The 23,128-nt window shown below is 45.5% G+C and overlaps 2 protein-coding genes across 2 annotated transcripts; one reads left to right on the top strand and one right to left on the bottom strand.

The window, feature by feature from the left end:
* The first annotated feature begins 2,029 nt into the window (after positions 1-2,029).
* On the top strand, positions 2,030-23,075 carry cdc42ep4b (CDC42 effector protein (Rho GTPase binding) 4b). The gene is made up of 2 exons (XM_062414184.1): positions 2,030-2,263; positions 19,036-23,075. The coding sequence occupies exon 2, from the start codon at positions 19,199-19,201 to the stop codon at positions 20,204-20,206; it is 1,008 nt and encodes a 335-aa protein (XP_062270168.1). The 5' UTR covers positions 2,030-2,263; positions 19,036-19,198; the 3' UTR covers positions 20,207-23,075.
* On the bottom strand, positions 12,233-15,526 carry LOC133976092 (E3 SUMO-protein ligase ZBED1-like). Its single transcript, XM_062414183.1, has 2 exons — positions 14,342-15,526; positions 12,233-13,742 (listed from the first exon to the last, which is right to left on the bottom strand). The coding sequence occupies exons 1-2, from the start codon at positions 15,291-15,293 to the stop codon at positions 12,718-12,720; spliced, it is 1,977 nt and encodes a 658-aa protein (XP_062270167.1). The 5' UTR covers positions 15,294-15,526; the 3' UTR covers positions 12,233-12,717.
* Positions 23,076-23,128: the final 53 nt, after the last annotated feature.

Genomic DNA, 23,128 nt, shown 5'->3' with positions numbered 1-23,128 from the left:
TCCTGCCCCCCCCCCCCCCCCCCCCGCTGAGAATGAATGACAGGGAAAAGAGCGAGCTGGTGGTCCCGGTTAAAAGGGGAGGCCGAGGTGCTAAACAGCCTCTGAGCTTTGAGGACCCTCAGTAGGAATATTAAAGGATTCAGACAGAAGGTGAAGTTCAGAGGAATCTGAAACCCTGAATTGAATTGCCTCATTTGTGGGCTTCACTGGGGGAGGTTTGGGGATTTGAAGAGGATACACAGGCCGTTGGAGAAAGGACACTGATTTGAGACGGGGCCAGAATTGTTGTTGGATGAAGTCATATTTGGTTATTTTTATTACTGTGTTTTCTCATTCTCGCAGCTAACGAGAGAGAAGAGTCCCCCGTGTCCTAATCTCTTACTGTAGCCTCTCCAGGCCGCTTGCGTTACATAACGTAGAACACAAAGCCACACCAGGAAGCAATGATTGAATGAGGGGCCCCACTCCAGGGTAATGTGCCATCAAAGATTTGTGTTCCTGCACAGCCTCACTGGAGTTCTGAGGGATCTGAAAAAAAACGAGGTCCCCGTTAAAACTCTGCACCACTAATTGGTTCATTGTGTAATAATGTAAAGAATCCGATATAAGATCTAATATTTACTGGTGGGGGGGAAACAGACAGGTGGGCGTCAGCGGGGGGGGGGGGTTCGCACCTGAGGACCAGATGGCAAGTTGTAACCGCACACCGGCACCAGCTCGTTTCTGCGTGACCTGGAAATTGGGTTATAAATGAGCTTTGTGTGTGAAATCAAAGGACACTTTTAATGCAATGTGGAAATTGTCTCAGATAATTGGAGCAAAAGGGGACCAAAGTCTACTCTGATTAACTTCAGCACATTTCTGATATCAAAGACGCCGTCTGGAAATGACCGACCTCAAGCACAAAGCACCAGGATACTGTGCTGCACATTCACACTGCTGGTGTGTACTTGTGGGTGTTGTGTGTACATGAGGAAGAATGGGGTTGTCGTAATGGTTCGGTTAAAATGTATAGTGACCCATTTAAAATCTGCCTGTTATCATATTGTGTTGTGAACCAAATTACCATTGCAGGTCCACCGATCCTTTCCAAAGACGTCATATTGTAATGATCTCCACAGATGGTGTTGTGACATAATGATTCTGATGAGCTTCTGCTGATTCGGTGTTTGTAACCTCACGCCAGAAATGAAAAATACAGTTTAGAGAGCAAGTCTAAAGGTCGGGGGAAGCGTTCGACATTTTTAGAAATATGTTTTTCATCTCTTGCCGAGAGTTAAATGAGGAGATTGATACTACACCTTGTTTTCACTGCATTTGGAAAAGAACTAGTCCAAATGCATGAGTCTCTGAAAACAGCAACTTTTTATTAGATATAACGTGTTTGAGGGATTTTCAGAGCCGAGGCTATTGTGTCCTCCTGCTTCCAGTCTTTATGCTAAGCTAAGCTAAGCTCTGCTAACTGTGAGCTGGACGTATAATAGCTGTCACAATTACAATCCAGATTTCAGTGCATAGTATCACAGAACTTTTAGTAAAGGGAGAACTGCCCTTCTCACAACTTCCAGGTTGTCTAGGGGGCGTTTGTGAGGTTAAAATGAATCAAGGCCTATGAAGACGTATCCCCAAAAGTGGATGTACGACATTTTTTTTTATAATCACGCACCACCAGACACTTGTAAGTATCTTAATATCTAATTGAAACCAAACTTTGGTCCATGTCCCATCTAGCAACAGGGGAGAGATGGGATCTTCGACCTATACAGCAGCCAGTTGTGTTATCTCCTCATCAAACTCCTCATATTGTCCACTTGTCCCTTTAATTCACACACTTACAGGTTTCTTCTTCCACCACCATTACTTCCGGCCTGAATGGCTTCATCCACACACTTGACCTCCTGCCTGTTGTGGAGTGTTGTGGACAAACAGGACTCTGGCCCTTTAAACCGCAGCAGTAGGTGGTGCTCTCGGGCCCATGAGCAGGAGGAGGAGGAGGAGGGTGAGTCGGGGGGTGAGGCCGGGAGGAGGAGGAGGAGGAGGAGGAGCAGGAGGGCCGCTTCATGCGCCACAGTAAACCGACGCTGGAGCTCCGACACGGCGGGCTGTCCTGCACCAACTCCAACGAGGAATCTAACCTCCATTACTTTTTCACTTCCCGACGCAGCGGACGCTTCCCCGGGAGTTTCACCGAGTCGATCTCCCGCGCTCACGGAAAGTTCCCGGGAATATAAAGTGCAACTTTCCCTCCGCTTGGCGCGTGAAGGTAACGTCTCTCCACGTTCGACTTGTTCGTAGACTCAGGGCTGTGATATTCCGTTGTGTGTATAGTTGTAATTTGTGTGTCTGTGTGTTTGTGTGGTCAGACAACGTGTAGGTTGAACGTGTGTGTGGAATCTGCATCTCATTTGAATGTCAAATCCGCTTGAGAGCCTGATCTTGTCCTCCAGCTCCTCTCTCAACAACAATGAGCCCCCTGGCGTCCGTCCCTGCATCATAGTGTCAGAGTCAGCACTTCCACTTTAAAGAGACACACAACGACAATAACTGTATTTACCTTCAACATCAGAAGAGTAAATAACAAAAAGAATCAAAAGCAATAAGTAAATAGATACAATTTAATTTGTATACAGTGTCAATAATCCCCCATTGTGTGTAACAATTGATTCTTTGTGTCTGATAGTAATCTGAAAGTCTCTGGTTCCGATTCACGTCTTTTTGAATGTGAGTCATTGTAAGTTGTGTGTACGCAGACATCCACTGGTTGGATCATTGCCATGAAACTTGTGTTGAGCTCCTCAAACTTTTCCTCTATTGTTGTGTCAGGGGATCTCTGAGCATGTAAGTGTTAAATCAATGACCTGATTACATTGTGCAAGAAACCCTGCTTTGTTCAATAAATAATGAAATTATATAATAGTTTTCAAGGCAAATGCCCAAAAAACCACAATGTGCACATGAAAGGATTCATTAACTGGATTAAATGGCAGCCAAAGTAAACTATTCCAAATTTTAGATCCTCATTAGGAGTCCCCAAGTGTGAAGAGGCCTCTTATAGACTTCAATCACTTGTAACTTGATTTAGATAAGGGTTACCTAAGGGTAGGAACTAGGTTACAGGCTCTGAGATAAGTGTCCCAAATATCTATGTTCAGCTGCAGGACAGGAGATGGTTTCATCAGAGCAGGCAGTTGGACTTGGAATCATCAGTTTTCTCTGCTGAAAGTTATTAACATTAATATGCATCACAATTAGGGAGCTGCTGAGAGCTGAAGGAAACTACACGACTCCCTTCACACCACTGCTTCTGGTCTTCATCGGTGGGCGGCTGCTGTTGGTGTTTACCGACCTGGCACTTTGCCTCCTGTGGTCATCATGCCTGATGAACTGGGTAATTTACTCCAGAATTGCCACCGTGGCTGTATACCTGCCCGGCCCTCATTCATCATTCTGTAGCTGAAGGCCGTGGAGTGTGTACTTGACTTTAACTGCGCTGACCATAAAGTGTGCAGGTCCGTTTTATAACAGTGGGTTTCTTTTTTTATATATTCCCCAGCAATCGAAGCTGGGTTCTAGTTAAACTGTCAGCCTGGGCCAAAAACAGGAGGATGTAACGGCTGGGCTCTGGTGTTGTTTTTGTACGACTGTTGCCCTTTGACCTCCCCCTCGAACACACACATACACAAACACACAACCACACCCTGACAACAGCCCTAAGGTCAGTCAGTTTTCTTTTGCGTGATGAATCATCTACCCTACGTGGTGTTGGTCGCTCTGTAATAAAGGGAAATCCGGCAGTTGCTCGACTGACTAAGCGCCTTGAAGAGGACCTGACAGATTTACACCGAGGTCAGACTCCTGCCTGGTTGCAATTCACATCAGCAGAGACACTTGTCCTTTTCTGTGTCTTTTTTTCCAGACACTAAAGTGGTGCTAGGCCTTTCAGCTCTTTCTCCATTACAGCAAGGCAGATATCTCTCCATCAGGATCTATTGTGTGCACTGTATACTCCAAGGGGAGGGGGGGGGGGGGGGGGCGTGTGTGTCATCTCTGACTGTGCTTCTTTTAAATATATTGCTATTTCAGTTGGCTCTGGAGGATACTGCCGCTGCGCAGTGAGGAAGCTGGCTACCTGCCCAACTCTGAGCGCACTGAGGTCATTACAGTTTTTATTCTGGAAAGCCTGTGTGCCGGAGTCGGGCCGGGGGGGGGGAGGCAGTTAGACTCGTTTGCACTCGTGAAAAAAACCCCCGCTAACTTCAGGCTGTTTCACACGCAGTCTGTTAGAGTGGATAACGTTTTCCTCGTCGGTTATTTCATTAGCGCCGCGTCTCGATGCCAGATTGTGTGGAGGTTTAACGGAGTGTAAATGCAACCACTTGTGTTTTTATATGAGAGCGAGCGTACAGCCCTGTCAGCGGCAGTCAGATGTGATAACCTACATTTGCCTTCCATGATGTTAATGCTTCCCATGCTTCAGGAAATGCCTTAGTAAATTATTTGTGGTCTCGGTAGTCCACCCGCCATCGTCCCGAGCTCCACAGGAGACCGAGAGGGAGTGATGGGAGAACGTCTTGACATTTGGGTTGTCTGCAATGGTTTGGCTACAATTATATGGGCCGTGCAAAAGGTCCCACGGTCGTCAGAGGTTTGACTCAGTGAGGAATCAGTTTTTATGAATAAGTTGGCGTTTTAAAGGGTTGGTGATAATTGTTGAGGTAGAAAGTTCGTTTTTTTGCTTGTCACTTCAAAATGAATACATTTAGAGATATTAATACATCACTTGCGGCGTTTCAGTGCTTCCTGGTATCTGTTGAAGTATTAATAACTTCAAAAGTGAAGTGGTTGTCGTTTCTTTTTCTGCTGTTGACTCTGGACTAACTTTGAGGCTCATATTGAACTGGAGCTGTTTTTCCTCAGACGATTACAAGACTCTACTCCGCTTGCAAAGAAAACAGAGAAATCATGCAGAGGATGTTTGATTTAATCTTTGAACAGACTTTTTAATGGAAAAATATATATTTGAAGTTAAAACAAGAGACACATTCCCCAGAAGTCCTTGAGTCACTATCTACACAACAGGATTTCTATATAAATATATCCAATTCAGTCCTGTGGTTCCTTTTTAAAGGTATTTCGACTTCCAACCCAGAATGTGACATGAGCCGTATGTTCACTCCTGCTCTGTAGAAACTTTCTCTTGTGTCAGAAAGGTCAAGACTCTCCATTGTCTTTGAGCCAAACCTCCCTGGAAATCTTTCAACGGTCAGGGTTCAGCTCTCTGTTACTCAAACGGAAACCAAAAGCCCTTTACAATCCCATTTCACAACAAACCTATCATGGCTATTCCAAGAAGAAGGGGGCCACTCTCTCTTTTTTCTCTTTTGTGCAACAACGCGCATACACTCGAAACTCCGTCACTCAGTTGTGTGGCTGTTTTGGTTACTGGTGTAGCATGGCCAGTTCAACAGGAATGGGTTTCCCTAGTAGTAGCACTCCCAGCTGAAGTCACTTCACTTGCTTGCTGCCAACACCTTAGACAGTTTGACTCATCGATTCCTTAAACATGTGCCTTGAAGTAACACTTAATACGGCTCCTTTCTGCAGGACATCGCTCTTTCGGCACCTGTCACCGTTTGCTTCCTGAGCTGCTTTGTTAAAAGCCGGTAAACCAGTTTTGATAATTATCACGTCGGAAGGTGAAGGAGGTTCCTGTCAAGTTAAACACGACATTCTCTCTGATTTCGTCTTTATACAAGGACATCATGATCCGTCATAGGGAGGCGCACCTCAGTCCCGTCCTACTAATGAAAAAGATGACACAGTCCATGATCATACAAACATGTTTTCAAAGAAGTGTCACAGCTTTGTGGTTTAGACTAGTTACTGAAGACCAATGGAAGCGATTTGAAAGGATGTTTGGGTTCTTTTTCGGACTTAAGGACAAATGTTTGAGATAAGTGTTTTTGGAAAGCTGTAGGAATCTTGAACTGATCAAAGTTGTTCTTATCGAAGGAGAATTCATGGTGATCCTACAGTAAAGTATCAGTAGTTATACGACCCAAATTATGAACCTGAAATTCAGTTTTCCTAGAAACATTCCTCTGAAGTAGCGAATTTTATTCTTATCTCCCTTTGTGATAAATTGTATTAAAATAGCTGATAATAATCTAGAAATTGTTGTATATCTAAAACAGATTAAACCACATGAAGATAAAATATGTAGCAATTATTCAATATCAATGTCTACTTTATTTATTGAGCACATTTAAACAACTTGGTTCACCGAAGTGCTTTACAAAGGAAAAGGAACAGCAAAAAAACGGATGAACTTACATATAATATATCACTTTAACCAGCAGAACTTTGGTTGCACTATACGTTGACTTGACCGCTCCATGTGTTGTCAGCACATATGGTCGGGTGGTGTGCAGCTGGACGTCCCCGGTCCCAGCTCTGCCCTGTTTACAGTCCAGCGAGTCCTCATTATTCTGTGGGACAGAGAAACAGGTGGTTCCTCTCTCGAGCGCACTGAAGAGACAAAGGAGGGCTGTCGGCGCAAACCGGTGGTCACCTCTGTGCTCACAAGATGACAAATCCCTGCCGGGGGAAACTGGTTCAGGAGACGGGAACGGTCACATGCACTGTTTGTGCGCACTTACCGCCGCTGTCTGGTGATGACCCTGCAGGTTTCCTCATGAATAAAGACTCTTTTCTGTGCAAGCCACCAGAGGACGTTTCCAGGTCAGCTATCCAGGGCAGTGACGGACTATGGTGATGGGACATAATACCTGGATAGATAAGGATCTCAGGCCTTTTGTGATTTTTGTATTGAATGGATCACTGTAAATAGTTGGTGTCATTCATGTGGGTCACCTTTGAGACCCATCTCCTCTGTGAGTGTGCATATTCCCTATCTTCCTATCTACCCACATGCGTGTTGTGTTGATGTCTGGGTGTGCCAGAAGGGTTTGGTTCTCGTTGGCCTCTCTATCGCTTTGTTTTTTTTGTTCTTTCTCGTCCATTGTCCTTTGTAATACATGTGAGCAACTTTGGCGGCCATTTGGGAACCAACAGGGTGTGTGTTTGTAAGTGTTTGTGTGTTTTGTTTTTTAAACCATCATGTTAGTGGATTGCTAGCAGAGGACAACTTTTTCTGATGACCCTTGAACCTATATCAGGCACTTGAAGCGGGAGCCGTTGGTAGACTTTACACTTATTGTACACACACACACAAACACACACACACACACACACACACACACTCTTTCGCTTGCTTGTTTCCAGGAAATCAAATTTGCCGCTTCACTGCCAAATCAAAGCACCACATGAAACGTACAGGCCGTCTATAATAAAACCAAATCTAAGAAAGATGATACTGACAATACTTCAGAAGTGTCTTATCAAGGCTCTTTTATCATGTGGCCAACAAATCTTCGGGTTTCAGAATAGCCACGTATTACATAACTTATCATTTATTTATTCATAAAGACGTGGCTTTTTACGTTGTTGCTACTTTATGATGATCTTTTTTCCATACTATTGTCTTTGAGTAGCTTGGTCTATCTGAGTCCAACATCTGAAGATCATTCTTTACAGTTGACGAGCTGGAAACAGAGAATCTTTAATATTTTTGGGGTTGTTTTCAACCGCCGTCTGAAAGACTTGTTTTTAGATGCCGTCTCTTTAAAGCCCAGCCTGCTCTGATTGGCCAGCTGACCCACTTTGGTGTGATTGGTCCACTGCTCCCAGCTCATGTAGGAAAATATGAATAACCACTAGTCATGCATTAGGAAAAAGCACTTCTCTGATGTCATACGACTTCACAGTTGCTCCGGATGTATTTGCTGAACCACTGAAGGGTTTTCTTTTGGTTAGAGAAGTTCCTGTCACCACAAACTTGAGGCCTGCTTTGCAGAACTTCTATATAACCCTCTTGAGGAAATCATGGGTCCTTTAGTTGAGCTTGAACTTATCTGTCATGTGCATTTAGACCGTATAAGAAGTCCCTGTGTGCTTACTCCCACGTCCCTGGAGAGTCACTGAAGGAAGCTCTAACCAGATCACAGTGGATGTCGGGGAAACAACCGAGGACACAATCACGTTAACGAGGAGCTTCAGGAGCCTTGTATATGCATCATCTTGTCAACTTCAATTTCTAATGTCGTGCTGGAGCGGCCATGTTTGTTCATCGCTCTGTGTTCCCTTTAGTCACTTATTGTTGTGTTGTGTGCCGTCTATATAACCGAAGTTTACACCGCGGGGATGAAGCTGTTCGGTGTGACGACTTCAGCCGGGAGGATGCTGAGAGGACACTTTTTTTTTTTTTTTAAGTCCAGGTGTCACTTATCTCTCTGCCATGCTGAGAAGCCTCTTACTGGTTTTACCAACGTTTGTGTGTGTGTGTGTGTGGGTTGGAGTGTGTGTTTAAACTTTATGACACTGGCATCGGCTCACAACTTTGGTAATTTTAGCATATTCCCTCTCTCCAAGGTCAGTGCACGCTAACTGTCCCGGCGGCTACTGTAACAGGCCCTTCTGTTTTCCCCTTATTGTTTTTATTTTGGTTCTGTCCTCTGTAGAATTTTCTGCCTTGTTCCGTCGTCCAGCAGTTATTGGACGGTTGATTAAACCACTTGGCTCCGATCCGGCCCTCTGGTACCAGGCGTGACGGCTGCCTGCTTGTGAGAGACTGATGGGACGGGGATTTCAGTGATTAATTAGATGTGCACTCTCATGTACACGCCCTCACACACACACACACAGGACAGTACAATACCTCCACTGTAGGCGTAATAGGGGTTGGGGTACATTTCTTGCAGGACACGGTGAAAGGACGTCTGTCACCGTGCTGGCATGACCAACGCCTGAATCCAACACCCCTCGCTGCCCCTCCGAGGGCGTGTTTCTCTTTAGTGCCTCCATCTGTGCCTCTCCTTTTCCAGAAGTCCCTGCGGTGATGTTGCTCGTGAAAGGCCGTGCTCTCTACCCCCCCCCCCCCCCCCTCACATTTCTTTACCCAGGGTATTACTCATGCATGGGGAGGAGGAGCCTTTTTCCAAAACAAACTCTCAGGCGACTTGTTTTGGGCTCATTTCATAATCAAGAGACATGTTCATTATCTGTCTGTTTGTTTTTTTGGCCGGGCTTCCTCTCATCCCTCTCTGGCTGGAGCGCAAGCATGGCAGTCCACCCAGTATCTGACAAAACACTTTGTCCAGCCATGCAGGAGCAGCAGCTTTATAAAAGGCCACTTTGACTTGGACCCGAGATCGCGTTTGGAAGCTTGTCTTCTGTTTCTGCATGTCAGGATTTGGACAGATTAAAACCAAATGCCCGTCGGGGTCACGTGAGGATCGTGTCACATCGTGAACCTGGGTCATAACAGCATCTTCTGCAACACATCGACAGGAATAGAAGGTGGATTTCTGAGTCACACCGAGGAGGGAGGTGATGGCTGGTGGGAGGTTGGCTGGATTTGGTGTTTTCAGATGCAGGGCCGTGTGGTGTTTGCTGCCCTGAGCTCCTGCCACCCAGCGCAGAGGGCTGGTCCAGGCTTGCTGGTTTTATTTACTAACGCTGAACACGCTGCCCTTAATCCTCCTGTGGGTTTGTTTCTGTGTGTGCGGCCCTGGGGCCCTGGAGGTTGATACACTACACTTTACAAACAAACACACACACAAGCACACACAGAGGGACTGTAGTACTTGGGTTCTGCTGATGAAGGTTTATTTCCCCTACTCAGCTGTTTGAACTTGTCCAAAGCCAGTTTATATGAACACGAGTTTTCATTTTGAAAAAACGATGCACAACCTGAAACTTGTGCATGTTTCTGTTTTGTTGAAGCTGTTCTATCTCTAACATCTTAAAATCTAAATATATATAAAACCTTCCCATATTCGAATATTTGCACTGCTGCTGAAATTCTCTTAAAATATATTTTTCCCTGGCTCGTTGATACCAGTCTCTGTCTGTGATGCTTCATTAGAACCTGCTTGAATAGCGAAGTCATTTAATTTAGGATTTAAACTTTATTGTTACGCACATTATTGTTACCCTTTAATTTAGGTTTATTTTCAGCATTTGTGTTGCATATCGATGGGGAAAAAAATAAACTGGTTAGAAGCTTCTGCAATTCCTAAATGCTTTAGGGAGCAGAGATTAATTTAATAGTGCCTGTGTGGCATGCGAGGACAAGCCCAGTGACTGCACCTCCTGCTAATTACGGTTTTAATACAGGCCCGGAGGAGATTTAATCTGAAACAAATAATGTTTCTCACCACAAAAAAAACATAATCCTTTTTTTAAAACTAAATAACATGCATTTTCTAAACTTGATAGAGTTCCTTGAGGAATGATTTGAGTTGTAGAAGGACTTCATGGTTGAATATTCATGCTGATACTCTTCTTGTTTTAGTCCCGTGTCTCTGTCTTTCTTAATCTTTTGATTGTTGCATGAACAAAGACTAAATAAACTCCACATGGTCACAACCTGTCAAAAGCTCCACAAGATACCCTTATAATGAGCTTAGCTGATTCATTCATTAGCAAAGCCAACCTGGTTACGCTGGTGATGACGGCACCACTTCACTAGAGGACTCCGGCAGGGAACGTTTCCGGAAAAATGTCTCGAGCGATTGAGACATTTGAGTTCGCTGGAAAATATCAGAAAAATGTCCAGCCTTCAGTTTGCATGACTGAAAACAATCCAGAGTTTCGCTTGTGTGAAATTCCGTAGGTGTGTTCCTTGACACATGGGCGGCGAGGCCGAGCAACACATCTCTCCTAACATCCACATCCCTGTGTCAGTTTCTGCTGAGGATATTTCTGCCGTTTGTCATGGAGGTTGAGCCCCAGAGCTATGTGACCAGATATGAAGATGAACGGGAAGAACTGGTTCCTGGTGTAGAAGATGAACTGCACCGCGTTATTGTAGCTTGGGAGCGGATCAGTGCACTGTTATGAAAGTGTAATGTTACTGCATGAGCCACAGATTCCCAGACCTTCAGACTGGAGTGTTTCCGGTGAGATTGAAGCAAGGCAGAGGTTATGTGTATAAACTACTCGGTGAGTTGAGGACAGTGTGTTGGACTGGAGGGAACATTCAGACACTTGAGCTGCTTTCACACTGTGGATCCTCTGTGTTTCTCTGAAGGGGTCTGAGTGAGACGCTCAGCAGTTTCTACCGACTCTTTCCCACTGACCTAGTATAATGTTCGTAGAAATCTGTTGGAAGCTTCATCTATCCCCCCCCGGCTCTGACTCCCTCGCCGTGAATCGAGGATTCCCAGAAACTGCAGAATCTCTTAGTATGACAATTTGAGTTCACACATTCCACCCCTTCTGAGAAAAACAGATGATCTCTGCAGTTCAGTGCACGTCGAAGGGACAACTACCACAATAAATCATGGTGGGGCTGGGTAGCCGATAGTTAAAGAGAGAGAGAGAGAGACAACCATAGGACACAAGGAAGACATTTTAAGAGGGGTGGAATGGTTTGACAAGAGACTTTGCTCGACTCCTTCTTAAGAGGTTTATTATCACGATCTCCTGCAACGTCGCCATATCTGTTGTTATCAGAAACACTTGACTCTGTGCTGACCACTAGATGATAAGGTGGCGGGCATGGACGTTTCAACACTTATAATGGATGTGTCTAATTTAATTCAAACAGTTTTCCCTCTGTGCTTCTGTGAGGGACTGGAGCAAAGGATCTCATGACGATACTGAAAGGAAGAGTATCATATTATTTCATTGTTTTTGAAACCACCCGCCTCCTCACCCCCTCGTGGGAATCAGATTTTTTCCGGCTTCAGCTCGCAGGCCCTTGCAAATTAAGTTTGCCGACCTTTTTTGTCCGAGTTTAGAACTTTCCATTCTTATGCGGGCCCATTGATTAATTGATTAGCAGTGTCATAGATCCCCGCTGGGTAACTCGTATGTTCATTTGCATATCAATGTTGCTGACAATGGGAGTGAACAATGGAGGAGCTTCAGGCTAGTTCAAGGTTAAACAAAGCAGGACTTTTCTTACTGCTCACACAGCAGAGTCTCTGTCTTCAATGTTAGGACTTTAAAATGGACGACTGGGTAGGGCTGGGCGATATGGAAAAAAATGTGATCACGATATGTTTTTCCATATTGATCGATCTCGATTCTTATCACGATATGTAGTTTTTGCAGATGCTGCCAGTGTGAGGGGCATCCTGAAGCTTGAAGAAACAAGAGATTCATGAAACTATAAAATAAAGTTTATTAACATAGAAAAAAGTAAACATGTAGGTCACACCCTCTGACACATTCAAGTGCTTTTAATTCTTAACTGTAAGACAAAATAAATATAAAAAACTAAACCACTATAATATAATACTATTTTTTTTAGGTATTGAAAAATGCAAAAATAAAAATATTTTAAACTTGTTAGGTAGGTTGTGCAAATCATTTGTAATTCCAAACATTAGTCATCTCCCTTTACAAAATAATATAAACTTTTACTTATTGAAACTTTATACAGTATAAACTAACAGCTGTGACAACTATCACATCAAATTGCTTTGGCTGGACAGTGAACATCTCAAGTGCAAAAAGAGTTAACATGGCCCTGGCACAAATACTACCTGAAAGATTAAATCTGAGCCAAAATTGCACAACATGTAAACATAGTAAACCATTCATAGTTATTCTTGTGCACTTGTGCACTAGTGAACATCATTTACCCCATTACAGGTTTTTTGCAAGAAAGACAAGTCTGTCCACCACGTCTGGCTTTAAAGCTGCTCTATGGCAGGACACAATATTGCCACTTGTACTAAAAGCACGCTCCGAGGGCGAGCTGGTGGCAGGAATACAGAGGTACCGCTTTGCCAGGAAGCTCACTCTGGGGTATGATGTGGAGTGGGTTTTCCACCATGCCAGGGGGTTGGTCTCACTGTCTGCTTCTGGAGCTAGCAGGTAACTGTTCAGTTCAGCCTCAACATTCTGCTCATCTGTTAGACTAGAGGTAGAAACAGAGTAAGACTTCTTGAAAAAGCTGCCCAGTGTCTTCTTCTGCATTTTGGCTGGTGGAGCTGAAGCTGCAGCATCTGCCCTGCCTCCCCCAAAACTGGATGTGAGAGTAGATTGCGTTGTGCTCTGACAGTTACCTAGGATCTGTGCCACAGCTCTGGATTTCACAGTCTCTACCTTGTCATCTTGGATGTAGCGGGTCTTGAACCGAGGATCAACAAGGGATGCCATGTTAAGGAGGTCATCAGTGGCAGCATCATCATATTTTTCATTCAAATAGGTGGTGATAGTGGTTTTGATGGCCTTGGTTAGCTCTGTGTCATCCTCTCCTGGCTTCAAGATCTCCTTATTGAAGAGCTGCAGGACAGGTTTCACACAAGAGACACTGACTTGTGTTTCACCAGAGAGGGCATCGGTGAACTCAACAAGTGGATTAAGGGCCTTGTGGATGGACTCCAAGACCTCGATGTCTTGCCATGAGGGAGCCAGGTGCCTTGTTTTTCTATCAGCAGATAAAACCTTTGAAATGGCCTTCTCCTGCTCCAGTACTCGTGCTATCATTGCATGGCGAGAACCCCACCTGGTAGGTGATTCTGTTATCAGCCGGTGCTTAGGTAGGTCGAACTCCTTCTGCGCAGCTGCTAGTTCTTTTTTCTTTTTCCAGGAGAATGAAAAAGCACCAACCACTTTTTTGCACACACCCATGGCTCTCTCAATTCTCTTGTCTCTCGCACTTCTCTCTGTAAATGAAAAAAGGTCATTATTATTTAAAAATTTGTTTGTGTCTTGTGATAATAAATCATAATATTGTCATGACATCCTTGATATGAAAATACACTTAGACTACACACTGGTGTTGTCCCTGTTTTTCCTCAATTTAAGTTGAGTACAGTGATTAAATAATAAACTCTTAATTCCAATACATCTTAGATCCAAAATGTTAGTTATAATAATAGAATTATCACCTATCAGTATCAATTGTTATCAGGTGATAGCCTGTACATTGAGGCATTTAGAATGTACACTGTTGCCCATAAAGTTGAAATAATTTAGTTTTCAGAAACATTCCTCTTTTTATTCCGATTTATACATATCAGTAATTACCTTTGACCAGGTGCAATGATTACATACTGAGTCCCAGTTACCAATTTTGAGAAGATATCAAGAATAAATCACATTGTCACAATCATTTCATCAGAAGAGGTAAAAAATAAACATTGTATTCCAACTTTATGGGCAACAGTGTATAAGGATACGAATCATTACACTGTGAGCTATTATTAGAGCTCAAAATTGAATGTTGGCATGAGTTTTTCCTTTGATATCATCATGAACTTACCAATGGCAAGGTGCAGCCGATGACCAAAGCACTGCAGCCGGGTCCAGTCATTGAGGGAAACAGCCTTGACAATGTTTGCCCCATTGTCTGTTGTGATGCACACCTGTCGGTCTTCCCTAAGACCCCAGGATTTGAGTGCATCCTCCAGCCCCTGGCTGATTATTTCCCCAGTATGGTCCTCTGGAAAGTATACTGTCTGTAAACATTTGCTGTGCAGAGCCCACTCCTCGTCAATGAAATGAATTGTAAGACTCATATATGGCTCAGATGTACGGCTAGTCCAAAGATCGGTGGTAGTGGCGAAGTATTTTACATCCTTAAGATGGATTTCCAGCTTACGACGGCATTCATCATAAAGCTGTGGCAGCGCCGTTTGAGAAAAGTACTTTCTGCCAGGGAGCTCGTACCTGGGGTCCAACACTTTGATGAGTTTCCTGAAGCCGTCCCTCTCCACTGTGCTCAGGGGCATCATATCTTTAGCCAAGCAATAACTAATAGCGCTCGTTATATTTTTAGCCCGCTTCGATTGTTTTTCATAAGGGGAAATGGCGGCAAAACACGACCTGATGGACTGCTGTTTTGCTAACTGAACAGAATCGCTCCCGTTAGCGATGCTAACGGGAGACGTAGTGGTCTTGCCTGTCTCTTGGTTTGGTGTCGGGCAAACTTGAGCCCGCAGAGTCAAACTCTCTGTATAATCACTGGGATGGTGCCGTCTCAGGTGATTGAATAGGTTTGTGGTGTTTCCCGTCCTGGCTGGTACCGACCGCCGGCATATTTTGCAGACCGGCTTCGACTGCTCCTCGTCATGTTTGCCGTATCCAAACCACCTCCACACAACTGACGTCGCGTTACCCTTTTTTCCGACAATCTCTTCGGTGTCGGGTGATGGAGTCATGTCGCTTTCACCTTCGGCATTATTTTTGCTGTCCCCGACTTCAATTTCACTCATTTTTTCTCCTTTTTCCAACTTCGTTGTCTCTTTTTGTCTCTCTCGCAAATGCAGCTACTCTCACGAGGGGAAGTGGGCGTGTCATGTCCTACCTGCAGACGGCAGCCGGCAGACTCCGACACTGTTGTTGCGCTTACTTTTGCCATGTGAGATCGAATACATGTCACAAGGAGATAATCGAGATCGATCAAAATTTTATCGCGATCCCGAATCGAGATCGAAAAATCGCCCAGCCCTACGACTGGGGACTTTCTCCGTGACAAGCCAAGAGTTTTAAGTAGTAAAATATGCAAACTCAACTTTTCTGTCAAACTATTGTTCCCACGCACCTTTTTAAAATGACTAAATTGACATTTTGTTCTGTAGATATCAAATGAACCTGCCAGGCATTAATTACACTCTCTCTCTCTCTCTAAGTTTACCTGACTCTGTGTAACATTTGCATGGCAGCATCCACCCCATTAATAAATGATGGACTCTTTTTCTGTCTGTTTTAAAAGATTTAAATGCAGCCAAAAATAAAAAGCCAGAACCTCTTGCAGTCTGTGCCTGATGGTCTAACTTGGCAGCAGTCGAGCTGTGATTTGACGGGCCGTCCAAAGCCTCTTTGCTCTGTTCATTGAGTAGAAGGAGACAAAGTGGAATGGGATAGCCGAGGATTGTGAGGCGCCTGTGATCCGCCGGATTACAAGAGCGAGACTGAACGCTGATGAGCACGGCCCGGTTGTTATGTCATTCCGCTCGCATCGGTTCTTCCGGAGACATGAGATGCTCTTAATCATGCATGGCCCTGTCACCGCTCGTCTCAGTTTGAGCCGGAGTCATGTGGCACGCCAAGCGTTGGTTACATAAAGGCTTCGTCACTGGCTGGCACCGTGACCGAGGCAAAACAAGGGAGATGATGCTTCACCTCGCTGGGTGTGCTTACTGCCCCAACACAAACAGGTTACATGTTGTGTTGCTCTCTGTGGTCACGGTTGTGTGACCTGTTTGTCTGTGCAGCCCAGCGAGCCTGTAGAGAAATGTTGCTGAGGGGGCATTTTTGCAGCGAGCTGAACTGGGAGGGTGAGAACGGTATGGGTGCAACAGGCCAGACTGGAAACCCTGGTCATCTTGATGACTTGGGCAGAATTTACAACCCAGGGACAGAGAGAAGTTCTCTATTTGTGAACACACTTAACTGAAAGAACTTGTATTTATTCATAACAACTCATCCTGTACATTATCCTTCATACAATTACAAAAATCTGAGAATACTTGCACAGTTCTTTATACCACTCCACTTTGCAGCCATTTTGATAATTGACCAATGAAGGGAGGACCTCTCATTTGCACAGCTTGTAATTGTATTAGTGTTTTTTTAGTATTCAGAATTGGGTCAGTTGTTGTATTGAAAAGATGAATACAGCAGAGGCTTGAGTAGATGTTAGCACTTCTCATTGATTTGGTGGAACATGGTTAAATAGTCCTTCATTCTTCCTTATGTGAAAGAGCATTTGTCATTTTTAACATTAACTCTTAAGGCTTTTTAAGATAATCTCTAAAACTGTGTTTTTCTGAAACAGCACAATGCAAGTGACACTTCCATTCTCCCTGATTTTTTTTTTTTAAAGTACTGAAAGGCTAGAACTGTATGAGTATGACAGGACTGCCTGCGGGTCATACTTCATCTTTTGTCATGCCCACAATAATGGGGTCCTGATGATCCTGAGGGGGGAGCGGGGGTTTGACACTATTCCTCATCGAACACAGAGGGGCCCCTACAGACATAAAATAGGCCATTTCCTAGAATGACTTAAGGTGTGAGGTTTGCACCTTTTTGATATCCGAGCACCCACTGACATCTTTTATGATGAGGCTGAATGTCTTCGAGTGACACGGTACATCAAAAGCATTCCCCTCCTCAGCCATAGGGCACTGTCCCAATTGTCTCCTTTCCCCGCATGTGACCACCAGGAAGGGTTAATCCATCTGAATGAGCGGATCTCTCCATGTAGGGGAGGGAAATCTTTCTCTCCGTGTCTCCGTCAGGCTTAAAAAACAGGAAGCTTGCTCGGTAGCCCGGGGCTCGGCTCTGGCGTTGCCATAGAGAAATACAAAACTGGGAGCAGTGGGGAGTGACGCATCAGCTGGTGAGTCGTCTTGAGTGGTCAGTCACACATTCTGCCGGCCTTTTGTGCAGCAGTTCTAATTGGAAACCACTCGGAGGCATAAGAAAAAGTTCTGAGTGCGCTCACAGGGACTTCAGTGGCATTTGTCTCTTCAGAGCTGTAATCTTGATGTAAGGAGTAGAGAGCATCTCGCAATTTGATGTACAAGCCCGAGAGAACCCTGACGAGTCCGACCCAACACGGCGTTCACGTAGGTAGCCCAACCCCGAACCCCCCCCCCCCCCCCCATTAGCACGACCAGAACCAGCTGAAGACATCTTGCAGGAAGCTGTTGAGTATAGATGGACAGAAAGAATCTTGGCTGTGCACAGAGTTCATTTTTCTTCAGATCTGAGAAGCGAACAAAAAGCAGCAGTTAAGTTCTTTCCTCCATCTATCACCCCCCCCCCCCCCCCCACCCCCCATCTGTTCCCACTACAGTTGCCTTTCCAATTGAATGGGTTCTTGTCAGTGATGCACATGTTTTCATGGGTGACGTTGCTTCGGAATATTGTTGAGTGAAGCTCCCATTCAGGAGGGAGGGAGGGGGGGGGGTTACGCATACAGGCCTAGCAGCGTGGGTTCGAAGCTACTGGGAATGATGGGACTGCTGTCTGGCTGAAACAATCAAAGCCCTTGTTAATGTCAGAAGCACATGGGGGCCGGTGGACTGCAGCACGCACGTCAGTGGGCGTTTTTTTTAAATGGCTTCTCCATTCGTTTCTGTTTCGAGATCACGTTCCGAGGTTTGCGTCAGCGGTGACTTGAGGACAGTTTGGTCTCCAGAGCTGAAAACGTCTCCAGATTATCTGAAGCAACAAACAAAGTGACCAGAGTTTAATCAAGAGCAACCCTGTCGTCCTCGTATTACAAAAAATAGAGACACGTGGTGAACTGAGGCAGGAATAGACAAAACAAAAATATTCTGTTGGTGGTGATCAAATGTCGACTTCAAGGGTTTCCAGTGAAAGGTCCAGAAATCAGGGGAAAAACAGATACGTCGGAGTGGAAGTCGATCCCCGCTGGAGAAATGCTGTAGCTCTTCATTCTTTGTTATGCCTGCCAGCGTGAACCGCTCCAGCTCCCAGTATCCTGCGTCTTGGTGGTTATGTAACAGCTAGGGGCCTAAATGGGAACTAAAGCACAGCAGTGATCGTGGACACCACAGATACTTGGAAAACTGAAATGTGACAGCACAGCAGCCCATGGAGGAGGGATTGTACCAGGGGATCTGAATGGGAGCCTATTTTTCCCTTGGTAAACTTTGCTGGAGGTTTTATAACCGGCTCTCAGTGAGGTGAAGGTTCTGTGAACTTTATACCAGAGAGATTTTCTTTACCATTACATAAGACCCTCCGAGTTCGGCATGTAAAGCTTTTTGCTCGCTTAAAACCACTCGAGGCTCCACTTTGAAGACCTTGCAAAGGAAAACGCTTCCATACAGATGCAGATCAGGACGGAGGAAGTGTCTGTGATAGTGAATAGACTTCTCTCTGTAGAGAAGTATTTAAAGTGATGTGCATGTTTCCACATTGTCTGCCAAGGTGCAGCTGATTTACATCGGTGCTAATGTTCTCCTTTCTTCTCTGTAGGTCGATTCCAACTGTGGAATGAAATCCAAGCTCCAGGACCAGAATGGCTGCCCACATTAAACACCTGGAATTATACTTGCTCTGACAACATCTCACACAACCGCCAGAACAACTCTCTGAACTCTCCCGTGCACCTTCTCAACCTGGTTTGACTTCTGCCATCATGCCTATTCTCAAGCAGCTGGTGCACAGCAACAGCCAATCGAAGCGGCGGTCTCGGGCCGACCTGACCGCCGAGATGATCAGTGCTCCCATGGGGGACTTCCGGCACACGATGCACGTGGGCAGGGGGGGCGACGCCTTCGGGGACACTTCGTTTCTGAGCACCCGATCGGGGGAGCCTCCGAGGGAGCCGGAGCCGAAGCAGAGCTCCCCGGGGCCCAAGCCGGGGCTGCTGTCCCGCACCTTCAGAAGCAGCAAGCGCTCCCAGTCGGTGAACAGAGGAGACAAGTACGAATACAATCCGACGGCTCCCTCCGGTGGCTCGTCCAACTATGTGAAAAACGCCATATCCTTACCTTACCTCAACGACGAGGACACTCGCAGAAGCAGCCACCTGACGAAGAGCGCTTCCTCCAGCCCCCTGAAGAAGCTCACGGAGATGGACACCAAGCCGAGTAACGGAGCGGCGGCGATGGCGACGCTCGACGCGGAGTTTGACGAGCGTAACTTTGGCGAACTCACAGATTTGCCTCCGTCCATGCCCAGGGGAGGCGGCATGAAGCACGCGGAGTCCATGATGTCCTTCAACATCGACTTGGGGCCCTCCATGCTCGGGGACATCTTGAGCGTGATGGAAAAGAAAGGCTGGGAGGAGGACGACCTCGGCTACGAGGAGGGCAAGAGCAGCGAGGGCCACGCATCGCCCTCCCACATACCCCACATCGATGATGATGACGTGGAGGAGCAGGCCCCTGCGAGGCCCCCCCGCAGCATGTACCAGCAGAAGGCCCCGGTGGACCCCTACACCCCGGAGCTGCAAACCAGGAGCAACCACCACAACATGGACAGCTGCTCCGTGTCCAGCGCCGGCTCGGCCACGGAGGAGAAGGCTCGGTACCACCTCCACGACGGCGACACGGACAGTGCAAAGTACAGCTCGCCACGCGGGGAGGAGGACAGAGACTTCACCTTCATGGACGACGAAGACGACGATGAGATCCGAGTGTAGACCCACCGGCTCTGGCCAGGCAGAGTTTTTCCAATGACACTAATTGAGAGGACGAGGTGTCGGGGCAGTGACGAGCTGGGAACAGGCAGGGGAAGGATTTGGAAGCGTCTGATTTAAGCTTCTCGTAGAAACTCTGTACACTTTGTCAACGTCATAAAATAAAACCAATTAAGCCTTATTCACTGTGCTGTAGCAAGGAGATGTGAGCGGAGTGCACGCTGAGACTGGGTCACCAAGTTGCTCTCTCCAAACTTTTGGGTTTGTTGATTGCTGCAGTTTTTCTTTTGCACCATCAAACCCTGGACTCTTATTATTATTATTGTTATTTTATTATTGCAAAATTCGGTTTTCTGAAAAAACAAACCGGCTTCTGTCGTGGAACACGTAAACTCTTAACTGTGCATCTGCAGAAGAGGGAAAAAAAACCGGCGAGCTTGTGTAAAGAAGTGAAGGGTTACCACGAGGTTAGGGAAGTGCAAACCCAGCTGTCAATCACACGGATATCACATTGGGAGCGTGGTGTGTGAGGTGAGCTGACGGACGTGTGTGTGTGTGGGGGGGGGGGTCTCACTGTGGAACTGCTCTACAAATTCAGAGGGAAAAGGCAAGAAGTGAAACTCCCGGTGTCTTTGTAGTCGCTGAGCGTGGGAGTGATCACGAAGCCTCATTTGCCAAGAAACAATATTTTGGCATAGACACTAAAATAGAGAAAGTTGTGATTACTTTTGTTCGTGTCTGAATTAATGGGATGATTTCTGCCTTTTTTGTTTTTTACTATATTTTATGTACATATAGTATCTGGAGGTCGGTCTTCACAGTAGCTTGTTGTATTTGAGGTAGTTTATCATTTTGCGGCTGTTTTTTTTTTCTTTGGCAACTTCTTCGTATTTATTCATTGACTCTCATGAGGGACGGACTCGTCTTAATGTGCACTGCTAGGTCTTAAAACTTTTATTACAGATTTTTTTCCCGATGAGATTAATTTCTTACAGAAGCGTGACGATGCCACACAGGAAGATTCAGCGTGTTTGCCTCCACACGGCCACCAGGGGGACTTAACTACGAGGACTAAACTCATCACTTCTGCATTCGCTCTCATGCTAAAGCTGCGTTAGTTAATAATAGATTCAGGAAATCACTCCATGGGAGTGTCTGCTTTTTTTTAACTTGTGGAAAAACCCCAATACGAATTGTCAGAAGAGTTTTGTACGTGTTGTGTGTCCTGTGCTTAAAACACAGGACCGAGGTGGAGATTGTGGGGAAACTTTGTGTTTGTGTTTGTGTGTGTCGCGTCTGTGTCGTCACATTGAAGTTGGTCGGATTAGCAGGTCGGCAGAGAGATGTTTGTAAAGGAGTCGATGCAGAAGATCCAGGGTCAAAATGTCCAGCTACACATCCTGTCTTATTCGCCGCGTGTCCACGTTCGTCTCTTGAGGACAGAGGGAGGACGCAGCAGCTACTTAACGGCCGGGCATCAGGTGTGACCTCGAGGCGGGGGGGATATTTCCCATCCTGGCCCCACACCTGATAATAACCACACTCCTCTGAACAACCCTAATCACACAGTGGGACGAGATGATTACATCAACCAATCATCTGGCCTTTCCCGGCCTTACTCGTTAAATGTGTGAGATTATCGGGCCCCCCCCCCACCAGCTGGACTCGGCCCAGTAACAGCAGGGTCAGGAGCAGACAGGTGGGCAGCTGGTTCTCTGTGGTGTTTAGTTGTTTTTGTCCAGTGCCGGCTCGTTCAGTAGCCCCCCCCAGTTATAAATTAATCCGAACGAGGCGTACGTGTCCTTTTTTCTTTTTCCCGTGTCCGTGATTAATGTCTGACCTTTTTTATTTTGTGTTAGAAAGCTAATTGCCACGTTTGAAAAATGGGAGCATTGGATTTCCTGTTGTGGCGCTGACGCCGGGGGGCGTGTCCACAGAATCAGGATGCCAAGCTTTCTCTGCCTCTGGGTTCCTTTGTGTTATTTTTTCCATGTACATGAACAGGTTGTGAGAAGTTGTGAGATGAAAAAAAAAACCTGGAGGAAATTTGCCAAGTATGCTGTAGCCATGTTGTCGGGGAACGTTAGGAGAACGTTAGGAGGGGGTTTTCGTTTCTGTGTAGATATCGCGCAGTATGATTTGAGTCAGGTCGCTTCAGGGGCCAAATGACAGCTGTCTTTTCTACTTCCTTTGGATCCATTGTGTAAAATGTGGTTCGTGGAGCAGCTGCAAAAAAAAAAAAAAAACCAACAAAATCCCTCCTTGTCCGCCGTCGTTTTAATCAAATCATGTAAATACAAGTTGTGCCATTGATTATTACAGTGAACAATCTTTGCCATCAGCGGACGATGTGGTGCAAGTGTTTGTGGGTTTGACACTAAACTGCAGCTGTGGCCAAATCGTATTTGCACATTTTAAAGAGCTCGAGTTTGAAAGAGCTCGATGGGGAATTATAGAAAAGTCTTATTCTGAAAAACTGTCTCAACTTCCTGGCGTTTGTCCGTGCGTCTCCGTGGGGAAACTTCTGAGTAAAACAGAAGAAACCATATAAAAGAATTTGCAAATACGTTCGGCCCCAGGTCAGCTTTACAGTTTCCCAGAACCCCACAGCTGCGGGTTTGGTGTGCAGCAAAAAAACAAAAACATAAAAGAGATAAGGAGTGTAAGACACAACTGGCTCAAAGTTCAGCTGTAGAATGTTTTTCTTTTTTCCTATTCAGTGGCTGTAGTGTTATGCCAAGTATGTACTGTTTTCTCTTTCTACTCCTCACCCTGGTTCTACAGTATATTAATATATTTACTTTTCTCACTCTCCTGTTCTCTGAAATAACAGCTATATTTTTCAATAAAAAGAGAAAGCTGGTAATCTTTACCTAAGGCTCCACTGTTTTTTTTTGCTTTAAGTTTCTTTAGGTACGGTCGCGA

This window comes from Platichthys flesus, chromosome 20, assembly GCF_949316205.1.
Source record: "Platichthys flesus chromosome 20, fPlaFle2.1, whole genome shotgun sequence".
NCBI classification, from domain to species: domain Eukaryota; kingdom Metazoa; phylum Chordata; class Actinopteri; order Pleuronectiformes; family Pleuronectidae; genus Platichthys; species Platichthys flesus.
Note: the sequence above shows the minus strand (reverse complement) of the source record. Positions and strands in the feature narration are given on the sequence as shown.